This window comes from Nicotiana tabacum, chromosome 10 (assembly GCF_000715075.1).
Source record: "Nicotiana tabacum cultivar K326 chromosome 10, ASM71507v2, whole genome shotgun sequence".
Lineage (NCBI taxonomy): Eukaryota > Viridiplantae > Streptophyta > Magnoliopsida > Solanales > Solanaceae > Nicotiana > Nicotiana tabacum.
Window position 1 is genome coordinate 46,780,213 of NC_134089.1, and position 21,208 is coordinate 46,801,420.

The following is a 21,208-nucleotide window of genomic DNA, read 5'->3' on the forward strand; positions in this document are numbered from 1 at the left end:
AATTGAATATTCAAAGATGGAAAACTTTTATGAGAAAGAAAAGACAAAGGTTATATTTATACTCAGAAGCAACCGTCAAACAAAAAGGTAATGATGGGAACGTCATGATGAAAATGTCACTTTGTGATTGATGTAAGCCGTAAAAAAACCTTAAAAGGTGCTGCAGGGTTGCAGAACCAATCAAACGTCACCACGTGTCACATGCATTAAATGGAAGTGACATGCAAAGCGTTATTTCTGGAGAAGGTATAATGATATGTAGAATGACGGCAAAAATTCCCGCTTTAATGAGATCTACTTCCCCAAATATTCAATTGATGAATAAATGGCAAGTGGGGAGACTATCTGTATTGGGAAAAATCAAGTTAACATATGGAATTAATTATATGCTCATATGTCAAGACAGGTGGATCAATGAAAGAGTGACAACTAACAAAGAGTATTCGAAGAAATACGAGCCTTAATAGGTACGGGCAAAGATTCAAGAAAACAGAAAGGAGCGGTTACTCGGACCTCTTGGTAATTTGAAGAGATATCGGAGGAATGAACCTAGATAGCAAAAAGTACAGATACGTATTATCCGTAATTAATGAGCATCAATGATGAAAAACGTTATAGAATTTTCACGAAACAGTTACGATTGTCAATTATAACATTACATTAATGTCATTAATTGCTCATAATGGCTCTGTTATGAAAGGAAAGAAACATATTACTTAGAAATAGCTATAAAAGGAGAGAAATAAATATTTGTAAGGACACATAATATTATTGGAATACACTAATATACTTTGCTTTCTTTTACTTACTCAGCTATCGTTTAAGTCAATTCTTCTTATGTGTTCCTTATTTGATTATCAGTAACTCGAGTTATTCTAAAATTAAGCTTTTGCCGAAATTTCTATTTTCTGGCTAAACAGTTACAGATCTGGATATCGAACTGAAAAGAGTAGATAGGTACATATATTACATTTCATTGGCTTATAATTGTTGTATTTTATTTTTTTTTTTAAAAAGATTTTACTTAACAGTAAGTATTAAAGTAGTTGTCTTTCTTCTACATAAAATAGGCCCGTGAACTTGGTCTACCAACCTAACAACTGGTCTTTGATTTTTCCTCTCTCTTCCGTACGCAGTTAAAATGTTAATATTACCAAACTTCGAACGAAAAAGGGTAAAATATATTCTTCTACTAGCTAAAATAAATTATATCCATCCACCATTATAAATTTAATTAAAGTAATCCCTACGGTTTGTTTCTAGAGTATAAATACCATGTGCCATCCACTCCCAATTTTAAATTTAAGAAATGCACGTTTTTTTAAATATAAAATTGAGAGTAGAGAGCATAGGGGTATTTTATTCTCTATATGCAAATGGTAGGAATTATTTTAATTAAATAATATAATAAAGGAGAAATATAACTTATTTTAACTAGTGGATAGATATATGGCCCTTTTCGGAACTTCGAAGTTCAATTAATCACTTCAACGATTTGAATGATCTTTTCTTAAAAGATTTATGTTTTTCTTTCTTACTAATTTGTCTATTTGCTTGTGCATAAGAACTAAAGTGCAGGGTCTCAATTTGTGCGTGTGTGGGGGCCAGCCTCTTCACCCCCACAAAATCTTATAATAATAAAAAGAAAGTTAAAATCTGAATAATTAAAAAGTCATTATGCTTTCGTTCAAAACCAATTCACTCTAAGAAAAATAGAGCTCTGCAAAAATTTAAAAAGAAATTGAGTGAGCTTTCGTATAAAGGAAGAATTTAATAAATCGGAGAGAGATTATCCAATTAAAAAAAGAATCCTCAACCTAGACGATAAGTCACCCTATCGCCGATGTGATTATCAGCCAAAAGATAAAAATATGACTTTCCCGTTGGAGCCTCGAGTCAATAGCTTCCGAGGCAGGTTTTGTCAGTAGCTTCCGAAGCATTACTACCATGGCTAGGCCCATATACAGCGTAACACTTTCATTAGCAACTATTTCCTTTTCATTTAGGCAGGTTTTGTCAAGTTCTCCTTCCCTATTAAAATCTTGAAAATCATTCGTCGGAACGAAAGTTCTTCTCAAATCATATGATACCATGTCTCCTGCTTCAGTGGCGTACGCAAACTTTTTTACATTTAAATGAATGAACACATAAATAAATAATTATAAGAAGATTGCATAAATGAAAAGTCAGTTAAATGCAATTAATAATGTTAATGATAATATTGAGTTTTTTGCTAAAATGAAAAAAGAAGCCAAGCGACAGAGTGGGAACTAGATCATGTCACCTATATATATAGCATCATGAAGTGGTGTCATCCACTTATTTTTATATTGTTTTTACTGTTCATATATCATTTTAATACATACAATTTGTGGATTTCGTCGAAATGGAACACTGCAATCCGCTCCTATCCCACTTTCGCCGTCTCTCTTTATTGTATCAAAGTAATATTATCATGAAACCTTTTCAATTTATGTGGTTTCTTCGTTTTTTTTCTCCTCATCTATTTAGCACGTGGTGAACGAATGAGAATGTTTTTGATGACTCAACTCCCATGATATGGCAGATAAAGTAATATTTGCTCTTTCTACACCAAACACTAGCTATGAGCTATACGCCGAATCTTTTTATTCACAAGTAGTTTAATTTTCTTGACTTGTACAATCGGGTCATATTTTTTTATTGATAAGCACAAAGTCACCTCAAAATAAAATGATTGTGGACCTCACCCTCTAAAAAGGTCCATTTGCGTAGTTTATAGTAGGAGACACAAATTCTCACCTAGAAAAGATCAAACAATAATCAAATGCTCGGGATTTGGTGTTTATGAATTTTGCCACAAAGTTCATAATTTATTGTGCTACCGAGATCACAGTTAATTAAAAGTACATATTTAATGTATTTTTTATTACATATACCGGTGGGAATCAAAGCTACTAGTTCTAGCGAACTCATACTATATATTGTGCCTCCACCTCTAACAATAACAATTTCGGCTCAGCTGTATAATAAATCTTGATTAGTCATGTTTTTCATTTAAATTCATCTCAAGTAAGCTTTTATTGTAAGGATTTATAATAAATTGATTAATTTTGCGCTAGCTTCTAGACTACAACAACCTTACTTTTTATGCGAGTTTGGAACTGGCAAAATAAGCAAGCTCACAAAGACGAAGTTTTCGAAAAAAATATAAACAAATTAAAATAAATCAACTACACTTTCAAAGACAAATAAACACTGTTTCGACTACTACATCATGCCATTGAAAGGGTGTACCTAAAACGCGTGAGACTTGTTCTTTTGTTATATCTTTGTTAACTAGCTTGATGCGATTCGTTTAGTTTGGGACCATCTTTAACATTTAGTTCTTGGATTGAGATATAGGGAATTAGAATTGTAGTTAGTGGATGACAATGTTTTCTTTCTATTAGTTTGAAAATTTCCCAAGATTGCCTTGGCGAAGTTTGTAGAATAATTCAAGTTTTTATTTATGCTGTAAAAGTTTATAATTGTTGAAATAACTAACACTTCATCACGATTTCATTAAATATGAAACATGATTTGTATGAGAAAGATGTGGTTGACTTTCAATTAAGGTGGTAATACAATTGAATAAGGTATGCATACAAAGGTATTTTTCCAAGATAAAAGTTAGATTTCCACGTGATGGACGTGTAAACCCATATTTTCTTTAACAATTTAACGTTTATATGAGTAGGCCACACAACAATTCAATATAATATATAAAAGCTACTGTTTCTAAGGCAATAATCACAGTAACACAACTAGCAAATTAAAGTACATGATAGGAGGGCTTATTCCAAGAAATTAGAGGGAATGACCAAATCAAGAATCAAAAAAACTTTCCAGAGAGAGCCTATAACTCTATGAAATGCGAAAATTGGAATCAAGGGAAGAGACAAGCTTGGAGCAGGATATGTGTTTGTGGAGTGGATTGTTTTGTTGTAATCATTAATGCACGCATGTGAATAGGTGGGTACGTTGTGGTTTTGTCTTTGTGGAAAGGTGACAATTTTTCCCAATAATCAAATTTAAAACCCAATTATATAACTCATCTACAGGCATCCATCTCTCAGGATGGGTCTTTTCCTTTCCATTTGGGGGAGGTAATTTAATTCTTATCCTTCTATTTTATTCGATTTTTTAAAATAACCTGAGAAATCCAAGATAAATCTCTTATTAAAGAAATGTTGGGTATATAAGAAACAACCTTAGATTTTAGTAATACGTTTTAACACTTACAGGCTTTCGGTGTAAAGTGAACAATATTAAGAGTGAATTGTGTTGATATTTATTAGCATATAATAAATTTTTTTGTTGTTCTCCAACCATTTTTTTCGTGAAACAGATCAAGTCATTTGTTTTTGCCAAAAAAAAAAAAAAGTACCGTACTAAAATAAATGTATCATAAGTTAAAAGGAAAAACAGACACACACATAGAAAAACAAGAACCACAGATTAATAATGGAGTAAATGTTTATAAAAGTGAATTACGAAATAGCGCGTGGACCCTAATTAGAGTTTGTTCATCATTGGGACATAAGCAAGTTAAATCTTATAAGTAATGGATATGTTGATACTAATTGTTTGCTTCTAAGTTTAATGTATTTTTCAGCTGGAATCTCCTGATGTTTTGTATTATATTATCCCACCTTACTCATACTAAAATTAGAATACAGTTGTCAACTATATATAATTAATTAATAGTTCTCTGTTGCTGTCTTTGAACTTGCATAAAATGCATTCTTCTCAAAGCAAATATTGGCAAATGAAAATTTCTGATGAGATTAAATCCCGCATAATTTATTTTCCAAACCCTAAGATGGGTTACGTGAAAAATTGTGCGGGTAAATTATTATCCTGCCAGAATATCATTTTTATTACTCTTCCCGTAAGGGATGATTGATTAGAGTTCTTAAAGGTAGTAAAACATTGACACGACAACCAAGTCTATGTCTACAAATGAAACCTAATATAAAGGCCATGACAGTCACTGGTGTCACATAGCTATAGGTCGAGGGTCCAGACAAGGATTGAGATATATATTAAACTCGTCCTAAGAACTGAAGAAACTAATAGAGAAAATGGATTAAATGAAAGCAAGTAGGTTTTAAAATAAAATATAAGTCTTGATCCGAAAATCTTGTAATTATTCCCTAGTTGTGGTGACTCCATGTACTAGCTAGGAACACTATCATGTGAGTGTTCAATTTTTATTAGATGCTAAAATTGCATGTTAAGTTGTGTGGTACGTGGATACCTAAATAAAGAAAACACAAAGGAGCCTTTTGGAGATTGATTCACCCACAATATTGGAAGAACACTAGAAAGGTACAAATGATGCTTTGAGAAAGATCAAAATTTGACAAAGCTTGAATTGAATGAATTGTAGTACTCCAAGTAAAATATTGGAGACACGTGACTTTTGAATATTTACATATATAAATATGGTGAAGCCAAAAAAATCAATAAATTTCTAGAAAGGTACAAACGATGCTTTGACAAAGATCAAAATTTGACTAAACTTGAATTGATTGAATTGTAGTACTCTAAGTAAAAAAATTGGGGACACGTGACTTTTGAATATTTACATATATACTTTTATAAGCGGATCCAAAATTCAGAGTTCTATTTTTAAATTTTTTAGCATTGAATTCATTGTACTTTTAATTTATAAATTCAAATATAATACTTATTTTTGTAAAATTTATATATAAAATTATATTGTTAATAAAAAATACTATGCTCGAATTGAACCCTCGACCATAATTTGTGTAAAGATATAAAGTTGTTAAGAGGGAAGAATCTGTCTCGTGACACTCTTGTATCATCGAAAATAGAGAAGGAGGAGAAGGTGTCAAAACAAAAAATATTGAGTTGTAATTATGCAAGTGTATATCTTGTATTTATATATGTAAGTATCTTTTATATTAGCTGTCCAAATGGCTCCAAACACCTCTCACGGGGGATTTCTATCTCTGGACACAACCCTCTTTCCCTCCTTCGCCGTCATTTTTTGTCTTTTCTCTCATTTGAATAATTTTTTGCTTCATGCAAAACTATACCACTCTATACTAAAATGTCCTTTTTGTCCCTTCAATATCCTCCTTTACTTATAATAACTACTAAACCAAATATATCTGGGATTATCTAAATAGCTGTTCTAAATTTCGATTGCTCGTTGTATGTACAACGTAGAGCAGGGATTAACTGAAATGATAACCTCAATACAATAAATTCAGACAAAAATTACTATGTTGATTAAAGGAGGTTTCGAAATTTAAGTTTATGGGTTCTGAAATTTAAAAAAGGCAACTTACTAGGTTTTGTATAAATTATTTATACATGTTAATTGAAATTTTTAATCAAAATATAAAATTTTGATCAAATTATTGAATTCTGCCGAAGGCATAATTAGAATCTAGCTCCGCCCCTAATATCGACGATCAAATCATGGAATAATCCGTCAATAATATTTCCCGACGGAAAGTTGTCGAAAAGTTTCTAACCGTTACCCGCTATCGAAATGTTATCGAAAAGTTTGCACCTCATTTTGAAATAATTCATTTCCAGCCTCTTTCCACGAAAAGCCTTTGAAATATTATTAGTATTTCCGAAGACTTTTCGACGACCTCCTCTGTCGAAAATCTTGAAAATTCTGGCAGTACTGTATGTTTAATCTTGATCAATACTTGAGAGTATATTTTGGTTCGTAAGTAAATTATATTGGACGAAAGAACTGTTGCGAAAGCCAAATGTATATAGTGTGAATAAGTCACAACTACTATACCAAAATTATGACAGCCACCAAATAATAAATAAGACAATAAAGCAACAATAAAGGGAACACCAGAATTTACGAGGTTCGGCTAATTTTGCCTACTCCTCGGACACAACCAATATTTTATTTCACTCCAAAATACAAGTGAAATAATACTAAAGAGAGAAGATACAAATGTCTTAAACAGATGAGAAGGCAAATGAGAGGTGTGTTTCAATCCTAAACATTAGGCCTTCTTTTATAGGGGAAAAATCCCTTCCAAACTTAACTCCCAACCAATGTGGGACTTTGGCATTTTGCCAAACTTCAACAAATCTCCACCTTGGCAAAATTCCACATTTTCAATTCTCTCTCAATAACAAATTTTGGTTGTGTCTTCATCTTCAATCTTCAGTGTTCAACAATGTTGATCAAATCCAAACAATGTTGAAACTTGACCGCAGTCACCACCTTTGTCAGCATATCAGCAGGATTCTCTGTAGTATGAATTTTCTTCACCGTGACTCCACCTTCTTCTATGATTTCTCGTACGAAATGATACCGAACATCAATGTGCTTCGTCCTTGCATGATAAACTTGGTTCTTCGCTAATTGAATAGCACTTTGACTATCACAAAAATTGTGATACCTTTTTGTTCAACACCAAGCTCCTTTAGCAATCCTTGAAGCCAAATTGCCTCTTTCACAGCATCTGTAATAGCCATGTACTCTGCCTCTGTTGTAGACAAAGCAACTGTTGACTGCAAAGTAGACTTCCAACTAACTGGTGCCTTTGCAAAAGTAAACACATAACCAGTAGTTGATCTTCGTTTGTCCATATCACCCGCAAAATCTGAGTCACAATATCCAACTACAGACTGATTGTCTTCCTGCTCAAAAACTAACCCGACATCTACAGTATTATGAATATACCGTAGAATCCACTTCACAGCTTGCCAATGCTCCTTCCCTGGATTGTGCATATATCTGCTAATAACTCCAACAGCTTGTGAAATGTCAGGCCTTGTGCAAACCATTGCATACATCAAGCTACCAACAACATTTGCGTATGGTACCTTTGACATATACTCTCGTTCAGCTTCATCCATTGGCGACATAGTAGTACTTAGCTTAAAATGGGAAGCAAGTGGAGTACTAACTGGCTTAGTCTTGTCATCTATGCCAAAACGTTGAAGTACTCTCTTCAAATATTCCTTTTGAGATAAACAGAGTTTCTTTGAACGTCTATCTCTAATTATCTCCATGCCAAGAATTTTCTTTGCCTCACCCAAATCCTTCATCTCGAACTCCTTCTTCAGTTGAATCTTCAACTTATCAATTTCTTCCAAATTCTTGGAAGCTATCAACATATCATCAACATATAGGAGAAGATATACAAAGGAACCATCTTTAAGCTTGTGCAAATACACACAATGATCGTATTTGCTTCTCTTGTACCCTTGCCGCAACATAAACTCGTCAAATCGCTTGTACCATTGTCTAGAAGATTGTTTCAATCCGTACAACGATTTTTCAAGTTTGCACACCATATTTTCTTTTCCAGCAACTTTGAATCCTTCTGGCTGAGTCATGTAGATTTTCTCCTCCAAGTTTCCATGTAAAAACGCAGTTTTTACATCCATCTGAACTAGTTCCAAATCCAATTGTGCTACCAAAGCCAACATAATTCTAATGGAGGAATGTTTTACAACTGGAGAAAACACTTCATTGTAATCAATTCCCTCCTTTTGAGCATATCCTTTGGCCACCAATCTTGCTTTGTAGCGAACATCTAATTGGTTAGGAAATCCTTCTTTCTTTGCAAATACCCATTTGCACCCAATTGCTTTCTTTCCCTTCGGGAGATTGGCCAATCTCCATGTATGATTCTGATGAAGGGACTGTATTTCATCATTCATGGCAATCCTCCACTTATCTTCTTCTGAACTTTGGACAGCGTCTTTATAAGTAGTAGGAACATCATCAGCTACAATTGAGGTTGCACAAGCAACCGTCTCTATGAGACGAACAGGTTTCGTTATTGTTCTTTTTGGCCTGCTGGTTGCTATTGATTCAAGTTGTTGTTGAGATTCCTGAGTTGGAATCTCCTCTACTGGCTCTCCTTCCAGAGGGTAATCTTCATTTGTTTCCTCCTCTGCTTCTTGTGTAGGAAAAATAAATTTTCCCTCAAACTCCACCTGCTTAGAAGCACCTTCATTTTGTTTGGTATCTTCTGTTACCTTATTTACCATAGCAAATTCATCAAAGGTAACATCTCTGCTGAATATTACTTTCTTTGTCATAGGACACCATAAGCGATATCCTTTGACTCCAGAAGTAATTCCCATAAAAATAGCCTTCTTTGCCCTTGGATCCAATTTTGACTCCGTCACATGATAATATGCAGTTGAGCCAAACACGTGCAAAGAGTTATAATCTACAGCAGGTTTTCCGTACCATTTTTCAAATGGTGTTTTGCCATCAATAGCAGCAGATGGTAGACGATTAATGAGGTGGCATGCATATGTAATTGCCTCAGCCCAAAATTCTTTGCCCAAGCCAGCATTGGACAACATACACCGTACCTTCTCCAGCAAGGTCCGGTTCATACGTTCTGCCACTCCATTCTGTTGTGGTGTATGTCTAACAGTGAAGTGTCGGATGATGCCATCATTTTCACAGACCTTATTGAAATGATCATTTTTGTATTCACCTCCATTGTCTGTGCGAATACACTTGATTCTCCTGCCTGTCTGATTCTCCACCATCGTCTTCCATTTGAGAAAAATTCCCAACACTTCATCTTTGCTCTTCATTGTATACACCCATACTCTTCGGGAAAAATCATCAACAAAGGTTACAAAATAGTGCTTCCCACCCAATGAAGGTGATTTGGAAGGACCCCAAACATCAGAGTGTACATAATCCAAAATGCCTTTAGTATTATGGATCGCTGTACCAAATTTAACCCTTGTCTGTTTCCCTTTAACACAATGCTCACAAAACTCCAAGTTGCAAGCCTTTACTCCTTTTAACAATCCTTGATCTGATAGAGTTTTCAAGGATTTTCCTCCAGCATGTCCCAAGCGCATGTGCCATAGCTTGGTTGCTTTTGCCTCTTTGTCGTCACTGGATGTTACTGTCGCTGTCCTAATAACTGTACTGCCACGATAGCGGTACATATTATTATTCTTCCGATTAGCCTTCATTACCACTAGTGCACCGGAGCATACTCTCATCACTCCATTTTCTGCAATGATTTTGAACCCTTTTGATTCTAGGGCTCCCACAGAGATGAGATTCTTCTTCAAATCCGGTACATATCGAACATCTATCAATGTTCTGATCATTCCATCATGGTTCCTTAATCGTATTGAACCAATGCCATATGAGGTAAGAGGGCTGTTATCCGCTGTGTGGATGACTCCATATTCTCCTTCTTGAAATTCCACGAACCAGTCCCTGTTGGGACACATATGATAGCTACAAGCCGAGTCCATCAACCATATGTCTGATGATGTTGATGACTCTGTTGTAACTAATGAGAAGTCTGAATCATCACAATCAGCTACATTTGAATCCATAATAGCCTTTCCATTGTTATGTTTGGCCTTATTCTTCAACTTCGGACAGTCTTTCTTCCAGTGCCCTTTTTCTCGACAAAAGGCACATTCATCTTTGCTGGGTCTGGATCTTGACTTGGATCTTCCCTTCTTTGTCCTCGTTTGATTTTGAGGACGACCCCTCACAAACAGTGCTTCTCCTTCTCCGCCCTTCTGTTTTTCTCGCTTTCTTTGTTCATAGCTGTACAAAGCTGAACAAACTTCTCTGAGAGAAATTTCGTCATTTCCATGGAGTAGAGTAGTTTCAAGGTGCTCGTACTCATCAGGAAGTGACGCCAACAACATTAAGGCCAAGTCACCATCATCATAAGTTGTATCCATATTTTGCAAATCTGTGACCAACTTATTGAAACTGGTGATATGTTCATTCATCGTGGTACCAGGAACATAGGTGAAGTGAAACAGTCTCTTCTTCATGTACAATTTATTTTGACTGTTTTTCTTCAAAAATTTATCCTCCAGTGCTTTCCATAATTTACTTGCAGAAGTTTCCTTTGTGTATGGATATTTCTGCTCTCTAGCAAGGTAGGATCGAATGGTACCGCAAGCAACACGGTTGATAATTCTCCAATCTTCTTCTCCAATAACATCTGGTTTCTTTTCTTCAATGGCCAGATCTAGCCCTTGTTGAAAAAGGACATCTAGAACCTCGCCTTGCCACATCCCAAAATGTCCGGACCCGTCAAATATTTCGACTGCAAATTTCGCATTTGACACAATTCTTGTCATAAGCGAAGATGCCAATGATGACGTATTGTTGACACTTGATGTAGATTCTTCTTGTTTATTGTCTCCCATCTTTGACACAAATATTATTTAATAGCTGACGACACAAATCAAGATTATTTCCTTTCTGGTGTGGAAGATCAGACTAAGCTGCAACCACAGAGCATACTCAGACAGAACCTTGACTCAGTTACCAAGATAAATCTTTTCTGATGTGGAAGATCAGACTATGCTGCAACCACAGAGCATACTTAGACAGTACCTTGGCTCTGATACCAATTGTTGCGAAAGCCAAATGTATATAGTGTGAATAAGTCACAACTACTATACCAAAATTATGACAGCCACCAAATAATAAATAAGACAATAAAGCAACAATAAAGGGAACACCAGAATTTACGAGGTTCGGCTAATTTTGCCTACTCCTCGGACACAACCAATATTTTATTTCACTCCAAAATACAAGTGAAATAATACTAAAGAGAGAAGATACAAATGCCTTAAACAGATGAGAAGGCAAATGAGAGGTGTGTTTCAATCCTAAACATTAGGCCTTCTTTTATAGGGGAAAAATCCCCCCCAAACTTAACTCCCAACCAATGTGGGACTTTGGCATTTTGCCAAACTTCAACAGTCTTGACATCATATATATTCTAATTGATTCAATTCTCTACAAATAATCAGAATAAATCCCAATTTACTATATCATTAGATTCGTCATGTTATTTAGTTACAACACACTATATTCCACATATAATGTTAAAGTTTAGGTTATATACATTATATGGATTCTTTTACACCATCTGATTAAACAAAGGATATTTACAGGTAAGACTTATGAAAATGTGATATTTATAATTTTAAAAATAAGATAAATTACCTACTAAAAAGGTAAAGGTAACATGTTGGTGTAGAAACTGTAAACACTAAACGATACATATAACTTAAATTCATTTTAATACAATGCAGAGGGAATGTTGTGATAAAGATAGTTTTTTACCAAACCCTTAACAACTTTAGGGATAAATACATGTCATGCATTTGTTATCACTTGCATGGCTATTTCTTGCCTGCTTACGCATTGTAAGATACTTGAGATTTAAGTAAATCCATGTCGCCCTATATAAAACCAAACTAGTAGGCTGATTTCTTCTGATAATTTAAAATCCGTCGTGCTAAGTGACTCTTTTGCTTCGAGTAGTTGTTGGAGGATATTATTAATATAAAAAGTTAATCTAAACCAGATAATTCAATCATGTTTAGGTAGTTGATATGTTTCATCAATTTTCTAATTAATGTGTTTACTACCCCACGCAAATAACGTATTGTTGGAATAGAGCATAGCTGCTCGAGTCGTTGTGAACAAAGAGTTATGCTCAATTTCTTAATCATTAGATGGTTAACACGTTAGGTCTATATTAACTTGATATACGATAGTCATCATTTTGTATGTTTTTGTTTACTCGTCGTCATCGTCTTCTTTCTTCTTCTTCTTCCTTAACATCGTCACTTCAAAATTCTTTATAATATCACTGGACTATTTTCTTTGATAACGTGTTACTATTTTTATCATATTATCGATTAGTGCTTGTTACAGAAATTTACATATAATTACTTACTAAGTGACTTAATCGAGTAAATAGTATTTATATTGTCAGTGCATAGAATTTAAACTCACTTCAATACATCCGAATGGAACCCCCATAAAATGCAAAGAGATTTCATTTAATTCCATGGCAATTTAAAGTTTATTTTCATAAGGAAAGGCCAAGTTAGTCATTTCCAATTTTCTTTTTTCTATGAGGAAATTATGAGTACGTCATAATCTCTTGTGAACCTAGTGGTACTCTCATGCAGGATACAAACAAACAGATCATATGTTTTTGAAAGCTCCATCTTCTCTTTAAAAAGCCATCACAAACATCGCATAAGCAATATGAGCAAAGAAATAAAGAAGAAACAACATAACATATGGGATCCAAAGACCAAAAAAATGCATTGCTCCATCAACATTTGGAGCAACTCGGTTCAATTACTAATTCCCCTTCTGTAAAAATCCTCTCATCTTTTCAATTTTAATTTGTAATTACTTGTTTAATTTTCTCTGCTCGCAATTCAATTTTTTTTCTTTTTGGGAGGCGGCTTGGATTTATCATGAATTGATAAATTTTACGCTAGTAATCGTCAGCCTACCTCAACTTGTTTGGGATTAACATGTAAATTATATTATTGTTTGGGGGGGGGGGGATGATTTCTTTATTTTCCATGATGATGAAATTGAAGGAAAATTTTAAATCCTTTTTTTGAGCAGACGAATGAAATGATAAGTGTTTATTCATCTTCTTCTTTTTTTTTTAAAAGTAACTTTAATCACTGAAAATGAATACTATGAATAGGAGACTGATTCTAATGAAACAACTTCCTTCTGAACCGGTTTTCATACATGATATCCAAAATTAATGTACCCTATATCGGATATATATGTCTTAATATATAATTTTATCTGTTAAAGAAACAAACAAAAAAAAAAATTCTTTCCGATGTGAGTATACAGTGAAGGTTAACAGTGAATCATTTAGTTGATTTTAATTTTAATCTTGCTCTAAGAATTGGTTGTAAATTATTTTGTTAGACGACTCATTGGTTAATTTGGTGGTTAATTTTCAGGTGAATAAGGCATCAATCATCGTCCATGCATCTAAGTACATAGAGGAATTAAAGGAAAGGATAGACAAGTTAAATGAGGATGTCTTAACCTCACAACCTTCTCATATTGATGATGAAAATTCCTTACCATTGGTATGTATATCTTAGCCATATGCTTTAATTTTCCTTTCTTTTTGAGAAATTTAGTTTTTTTAGCATATAAATCATGAATGAAGCAGGAAATATATTACTTACTTTCCTGAATTCTTGGAAGCTATACAGAAGACATGCGAGATGAAACTGCACATATATAATTGCATAAAAAGTAGATTAGATACATTTAATATTTTAATTTAATAAGAGAATATAGAAAAGTTTTAGGCAATGTGATATTTTGGCTCTCGAAAATTGAAATAAGATTCTCAATTGGTGATGTTCCTTCAATTCTTTAATGCATATTGCATATTCATACAATGTGTCCAAGCTCGAACAAATTTTCCAATAGTAATTTTTAGAATTTATAAATCAATAAATGAAGTCCCCCCCCAAATTCCACTAAAACTTTCCTATGCAGGATCGTAAACTGTACCAGCCTCTCCATACATGCACAGTATTGTCCGCTACTTCGTTTCAGTAAAAAAATTATTTGTGTCCAATATTTACATCAAATCATAGTAATTTACTAATTCGCACAATAAACTACCTAAGAGACAACTATATTATCACCAACGTCTATTATGATCCTCTAGATGAAGCAATGTTACATTTTTCTTTCTTAGTTTCTTCATTTACGTCCACAAAGAGATGAATAGTACAGAGATTAGTTGGATTCTATCTCTAACATTTTTAAGGTAGTACCACGTTATACAAGAGTTGATACTAATAATTAATTCATGATTTATAACAGTTATTTCGGGGGGTGGAGTTTGTGCTCCTCTGATCCTCCATATTTGGGTAACTTGTTGTCTATGAAACCCCACATCACCATGGGAGATGATAACCCTGGTGAATAGCTTAATTAAAAAATAAAAAGTTACCCAAAAAATTGTTTTTGTACCGTTCTAACTTACACCTAAAAGAGCACACAACCTTTTGATTTTGACCCTCTCCTATATTATTCTAAGCTGTAATTCCCTTTTACTTTTCCCTCATTTTCTCTCCGTTCAAATTCCTCTTTATAATTCCTTTAGCATAGGCGATTTTACTCGAAATGTAAAATTACTACTCCCTCAATTCCAATTTATGTGAACCTGTTTGACTGGGCACGAAATTCAAGAATAAATATAGACTTTTGGACTTTGTGGTCCTAAACAAGTCAAAAAGGGGTCCAGAGTATTTGTGCGGTTATAAAAGCTTCTTAATAAGGACAAAATTGAAAGTTTAAGCTAATTTGTTTCCAAATTTAGAAAGGAATAATTCTTTTTGGAACAGACCAAAAAGGAAATAGATTCACATAAACTGGAAAGGAGAAAGTATTTATTTTCTAAGAAAAGTAACTTTTAGTTTTACGAATTTACTACCAGTGTAATGCATGTTTCTTTAAGAAAAATGTTACTATAACATAGGTAATTAACGAAGATGTGGAGGCTGCTTGATCAATAGATTTGCAAAGTAAAGAGTTCCCAACTACAATTATTTAGTACTTCCTCTGTTCCAGTTTATGTGAACCTATTTCCTTTTTGGACCGTTCCAAAAAGAATGACCCATTTCTAAATTTGGTAACAATTTAGCTTAAACTTACAATTCTACCCTTAATGAGAAGCTTTTCTAACCACACAAATACTCTGACCCCTTTTTGACTTGTTTTGAACCACAAATTCTAAAATTCTTCATTTTTTCTTAAACTCCATATCCTGTCAAATAGGTTCATATAAATTGGAACGGAGGGAGTACCAGAAAGCATTCAAGTCCGACTCTTTCATCTAAAAGTTTAAACTAGTAGAGAGGACAAACTTTTATTTGTTTAACTATGCCTCTTCAACAAGCACACTACAATGAGTATTTGACTAATGGTCAACTTTACACTGCAGGTTACAGTAGAAACCCTAGAAAAGGGATTTCTAATAAATGTGCTCTCAGAAAAGAATTGCCCTGGGTTGTTAGTCTCCATTTTGGAAGCATTTGAAGAACTTGGCCTTGAATTATCGGATGCTAGGGTTTCTTGTTCCGATAGTTTTCGCCTTGAAGCTGTTAGTGAAGTAAGATTTCTCTCTCTTTTACTTCTCTTCTTCCTTTCTATTTCTTGTTTGTGGCAAAAATATTTTCTTTTATATATTGTTAGTATTCAAGAAATCATGTGATGCGGCATGTTTAAAACTTCACGTGTGACTTGTACAAATCCACCTCGTTATTTGAACCACACACTTCGGATTTTTAATTTTGCGTTACCAATTGATGAGTGGCCAAATTTTAATTGTTTCTTTCTCTTCCGGTTTTTAAGAAGTTTTTGATGCTCCTTAACACCGGCGTTTAGGCACCAAACATAGAATACCTGATATCAGGGGCGGATTTATATTGGACGAACCGGTGTTACATGAAAGTAGTATTGCGTGGTCGAAAATTCACAAATTATATATATTAAAATGATATCTGAAAACCCTTTTAGGTTAAAGTCGCACATGACTTGTCTAGTGTAGTTTACCTTCCATATGTGGACACAAAGTGCTCATCACATAGTGTTCACCCGAAGGGCAAAGACTATGACAGAGGTTATAGCGGCGGCAAGTTTCCCCTCCTACAAAACAAAATGATATCTAAACAGTAAAATTGATTTAAAAATAAGTGGATGACAGCATTTCATGAACACATTCCTTTGGTTCAGCGGGGAAGATGCTATATATTACCCTCTCTGTTTCAATTTATGTGAATATGTTTGACTAGACACGAAGTTTAATAAAAAATGAAGGCTTTTGGAATTTGTGGTCCTAAATAAGTTAAAAAGGGGCACAAAGTACTTGTGTGATTATAAAAGTTTCTCATTAAGAGTATAATTATAAGTTTAAGCTAAATTGCTTCTAAATTTAGAAATGAGTCACTTTTTTTGGAACGGACAAAAGAAAATAAGCTCACATCAATCGGAACGGAGGGAGTGTTAGACAGGTGACAGGATCTAGTTCCCACTGTGTAGCTTGGGTTCTTTTTTCCTTTTAGCAAAATACTCAATATATCAATATATCTTGCTAAGTACTGTCATCTTAACACGCTAGTGACCAAGGTTTAGCTTTATTTATTACTTTCTTTTTTTGAAATATTTATCCTTTTTTTTCTTTTTGAACGTTAATGACAATTACATTATTGCATTTAACTAGCTTTTTATTTGTGCGATCTTCTCACAACAATTTATTTATGTGTTTATTCATTTTAATGTGACAACGCTTGCAAAAAACGTTACCTGAAATTTCCTTTTAAATAAATTACAGAAACCATATTATAGAAATTTCCTTTTTTGTTATCCAAAATGAGTTTAACCTTTTGTGTTTATATCCCATTAAATTTTATAGAATTTTCTTTAATAAGCAAAGCAATTCAAAAAAAAAAAAAACCTTAAACCACATGAGATAAAAATCTGATACAAGTGATTAATAAACTTTTGAAAGTTGCATATTTGACATACGTAGGATTTCAAGGAAAAATAAGATAATTTGTTGCTCTAACTAATATTATTTCAGGGAAAAACGTAGTGAATGAAACTTTTTAGAACATATGAGGTAGGTTTTGTTCATATTTTTTGCTCACTTTGGATTTCAGCAGTCAAATCCATCATTGAGAGGGTACTAAATGCATATTTTATATGCGAAGAGTTTAAGTTCCATGAACGGAAGGCATAAATATTATTTACACAATAAAAAGTCACTTATATAGTACTAGTTATTTGTAAATTTTCATGATAAACATTAATGGATAACATGATAACATTGGTAACAGACTTGTTATTACAAGTTAACTTTTTCTGTCAGTGTAAAAATATCTTCACGGCGGTAATGTTTGTGGCTTAAATACATATGGCTAACAAAGTTGTTGTTATTGCAGACCGAAGGACAGATTGATAGAGTAGATGCCCAAATGGTAAAACAATCAGTCTTGGAAGCTATAAGGAACTGGAGCCAAAGCAATGAACAAGATTAATTTAATTAATCAGTTTTTGTTATAGATCGTCTCCTCCCTCTGTTCTTTAAACATATCCCTAGCTACCAACCAAACCATAAAAAAAGGAAAAAGCAAAGAGGCAAATAAACAAAAAGGAAAAGTCTTTTTTGTAGCTCCTGCATGTTATAATTAAGATCAATCAACAACGTATATCATTCCGAAAATGAGCTTGAGCGAACCCATGATCGACCACTTGCATATCAGAAGTTAATATAATAAATCAAAAAGGATGGGAAAGTGTTAACATGAGGGAACAGCCGAACAGCCTATGCCTTAGACAGTCAGGATTTGAAATTCATGAATTTAGAAGTTTAGTCGTTTAAGATTATTAGGTTCGAAATTTATAATTTCTATATATTCTATAAAAAATTTAAAACAAATATAAGATTGAACTAATGTACTGGGTTCGGCCGAACCCGTAACATAACCAACACACAGGCTTTGCCCCTGCTTGATGGATTCAAACCTGTTTTCTAGAGGCGGATTCACGCCAAAAGTACTGATTCATACCCCGGTGTTAAAGTGTTGCATCCGCCTCCGCTGGTTTCTTGAAAAAATATCATGATTTCATGTGCACTATATATGATAAAAAATCAATTTTTTTTTTTTGGGTTCCTTGGGTGCTAGGAGCTCTAGCATTAAAACTATCTTAGCTAACAAACTGGTTATATATATGATAATGATCTAGAAAGTAGAAATGCGGTTCTTTAAATTTATTAACTCTTTAATTGACGTAAATCGTAGAAATTGAGCATGTTCCATCTTTTCATCTTCTTCCTTTCACGAAGCCAAAAGAACAAAATTCTCTTTACCTGTGAGTGATGATAAACCTTTAACTTATGTCCGGCGTCTTAATATCCATCAATTATCCCCAAGAGAAAAATAGAAAGAAAAGAAACAAAACAAAACAAAGGAAAAGAATATATGAGACGGTCAATCAATTTAACAAAGAAACGAATATATGAAAGGAAATAAATCGCACCAGAAATGAGATTTAATTACAAGTTAAAACAAGAATAGAAGAATCAATCCAAATAGCCGTTCACCAAATTGCGCCAAATTGCTTAAACTACAAATAACATATATATAATACGTGTATATTATTTAGAATCAGTATACTATTTATATATACTTATTAGAAAAAGTAAACAAGAGGGTTATTTGTATAAACTTCCCAAATAGACGCACATTATTGCATTAGTGTTTCCTTATTATATCTCATAGTATAATCAGATTGCAAAGATAAGGGCCAGAAATCAAAAAACGGATAAAGATAGCACGGGCTAGCTAGTTTTAGGATTGGTCATTTAAAAATAGCCAACGTATACAAATTCATTGAAAAATAACCACTATTTTGCTGCAACACAAAAAGTTCCAGCATAATATATTGGAGATCGGTGGTACCTGTGTATGAACTTCCAGTATATTATGCTGGAACTCCAATACGCGGAAAGTTCCAGTATATTATACTGGAGTTCCAGCATATTATACTGGAGTTTCAGTATATTATACTGGAGTATTTTTCCGCTTTTTGAATAATATTTTCGTTCAGATTTATCTTTACATGAAAAATGGCTAAATTTCGAATACTTTTGAAACTGTGGCTATTTTTGAATGACCACTTGTAAATCTGGCTATTTTAAGCCCAAAAAAACTGTCGGGCTTTAATTTCGAGCTTACACTACGAATTATTTATGTAAAAATAGCACGGTATAGCCAGATTTCAGACTAGTCATTCAAAAATAGCTATCGTTTACGAATTCAATGAAAAATAGCCACTATTTTGCTGCAACAGAGACCGGTCCAGCATAATATACTGGAGTTCGGTGCACCTGTGTATGAACTCCAGCATATTATGTTGGACCGGATATACTTTGCTGACTCCAGTATAATATACTGGAGACTGGAGCACCGGTGCTCCAAACTCCAGTATATTATATTGGACAATTATACTTGCTGGAACTCCAGTATATTATGCTGGAGTTCTAGTGCGCTTATGTTGGAACTCCATCATATTATGCTGGAGTTCCAGCAAACTTATCCTGGAACTCCAGTATAATATGCTGGAGTTCAAGCATACTTATGCTGGAACTCCAGTATAATATGCTGGCGTATTTTTCGGATTTTGAATAGTATTTTCGCTCAGATTTATCTTTACATAAAAAGTGATTAAATTTTGATTACTTTTAAAATTTGGATATTTTTGAACGATCATTTGTAAATCTGACCCATAAGGTCTAGGTCCTGAAGTTGTCCCTATCTTTTAGTGGAAATAATTAAAAATAGCCAATTTTAGTCTCTACTATTAGAATTTAGTCAGTATTAAAAAGTTATTAGCATTTAGCCACTGCTTTCACAAGAAAAATATTTCGACAAAACTACCCTTACTTAAAGATGGAACACCACGAGCAACCGTTGCTTGTATTTCGAAGCTTTGACAAATATAAGCCGAGTATTGAGTATTCTATACGAGAATAAAATCACTTATAAGTCAAAATCCAGCACTGTAGGGTAGAGTTTGAAACATTCAAAGTTACAAATCCAACATTTATCTACAACACGTGTATCCAAGCTACGTTTTGTACTATTTAAAGCTGTTTGGATTTATGCCTGTCATCAACCTGGTATTTCTTTTATCCTAGCTAGGTTTATCTACTAGAAGATTTTACTACGCAATAACCAGAGCAAAACATTAGTAAACGAGAGCATAGTCGGTAAGAACACAAGGATGCCTATACAAACGCTTGCTAGCAATTTTCGTTTGGATTGGTTTTAAATTTTAAGCCAAAAGCAATAAGCTGTGTTACTTTTGGCTTGTTATAAGTAGTTTTTAACTTATTTTAAGTATTTTTTTAACTTTGTTAAATACTAAAAAAAAATTAAAAAAGAAAAAACTTAAAAACTGATTTAACTAGCTTAAAAGTCAATCCAAACATTCTTTGGTAGTGTATGTAGAGCATAGAAAATCCACACATTACTATCTTCTAGGAGCCTCATCACCTACAAACTTAATGCCTGCCACACGATGTGACAAGCCCAGACGGGCTAAGTACACCACAAAAAAATATCCAATAAGTCTCGTTGATAACCCCTAAGCGGAGGACAAGACTAGCATATACTATATAAATATTATAAAATACAACGAGTAGGGCAGGCAATTCGCGTAATAAACTGGATAATCCGCAAATTGAAATTGATTCTGAAAACCAAATTTAAAACTGATAATTGAAAGCTAAAACTGATAGCTTAATCTGTACTCCCTCCGATTCATAAAGAGTGTCCGTTA

The 21,208-nt window shown here is 33.6% G+C and overlaps 1 protein-coding gene across 1 annotated transcript; it reads left to right on the top strand.

Annotated features, from left to right (window-relative positions):
* Positions 1 to 13,021: 13,021 nt before the first annotated feature.
* On the top strand, positions 13,022 to 18,086 carry LOC107812080 (uncharacterized). The gene is made up of 4 exons (XM_016637113.2): positions 13,022 to 13,179; positions 13,798 to 13,929; positions 15,807 to 15,974; positions 17,806 to 18,086. The coding sequence occupies exons 1-4, from the start codon at positions 13,102 to 13,104 to the stop codon at positions 17,899 to 17,901; spliced, it is 474 nt and encodes a 157-aa protein (XP_016492599.1). The 5' UTR covers positions 13,022 to 13,101; the 3' UTR covers positions 17,902 to 18,086.
* Positions 18,087 to 21,208: the final 3,122 nt, after the last annotated feature.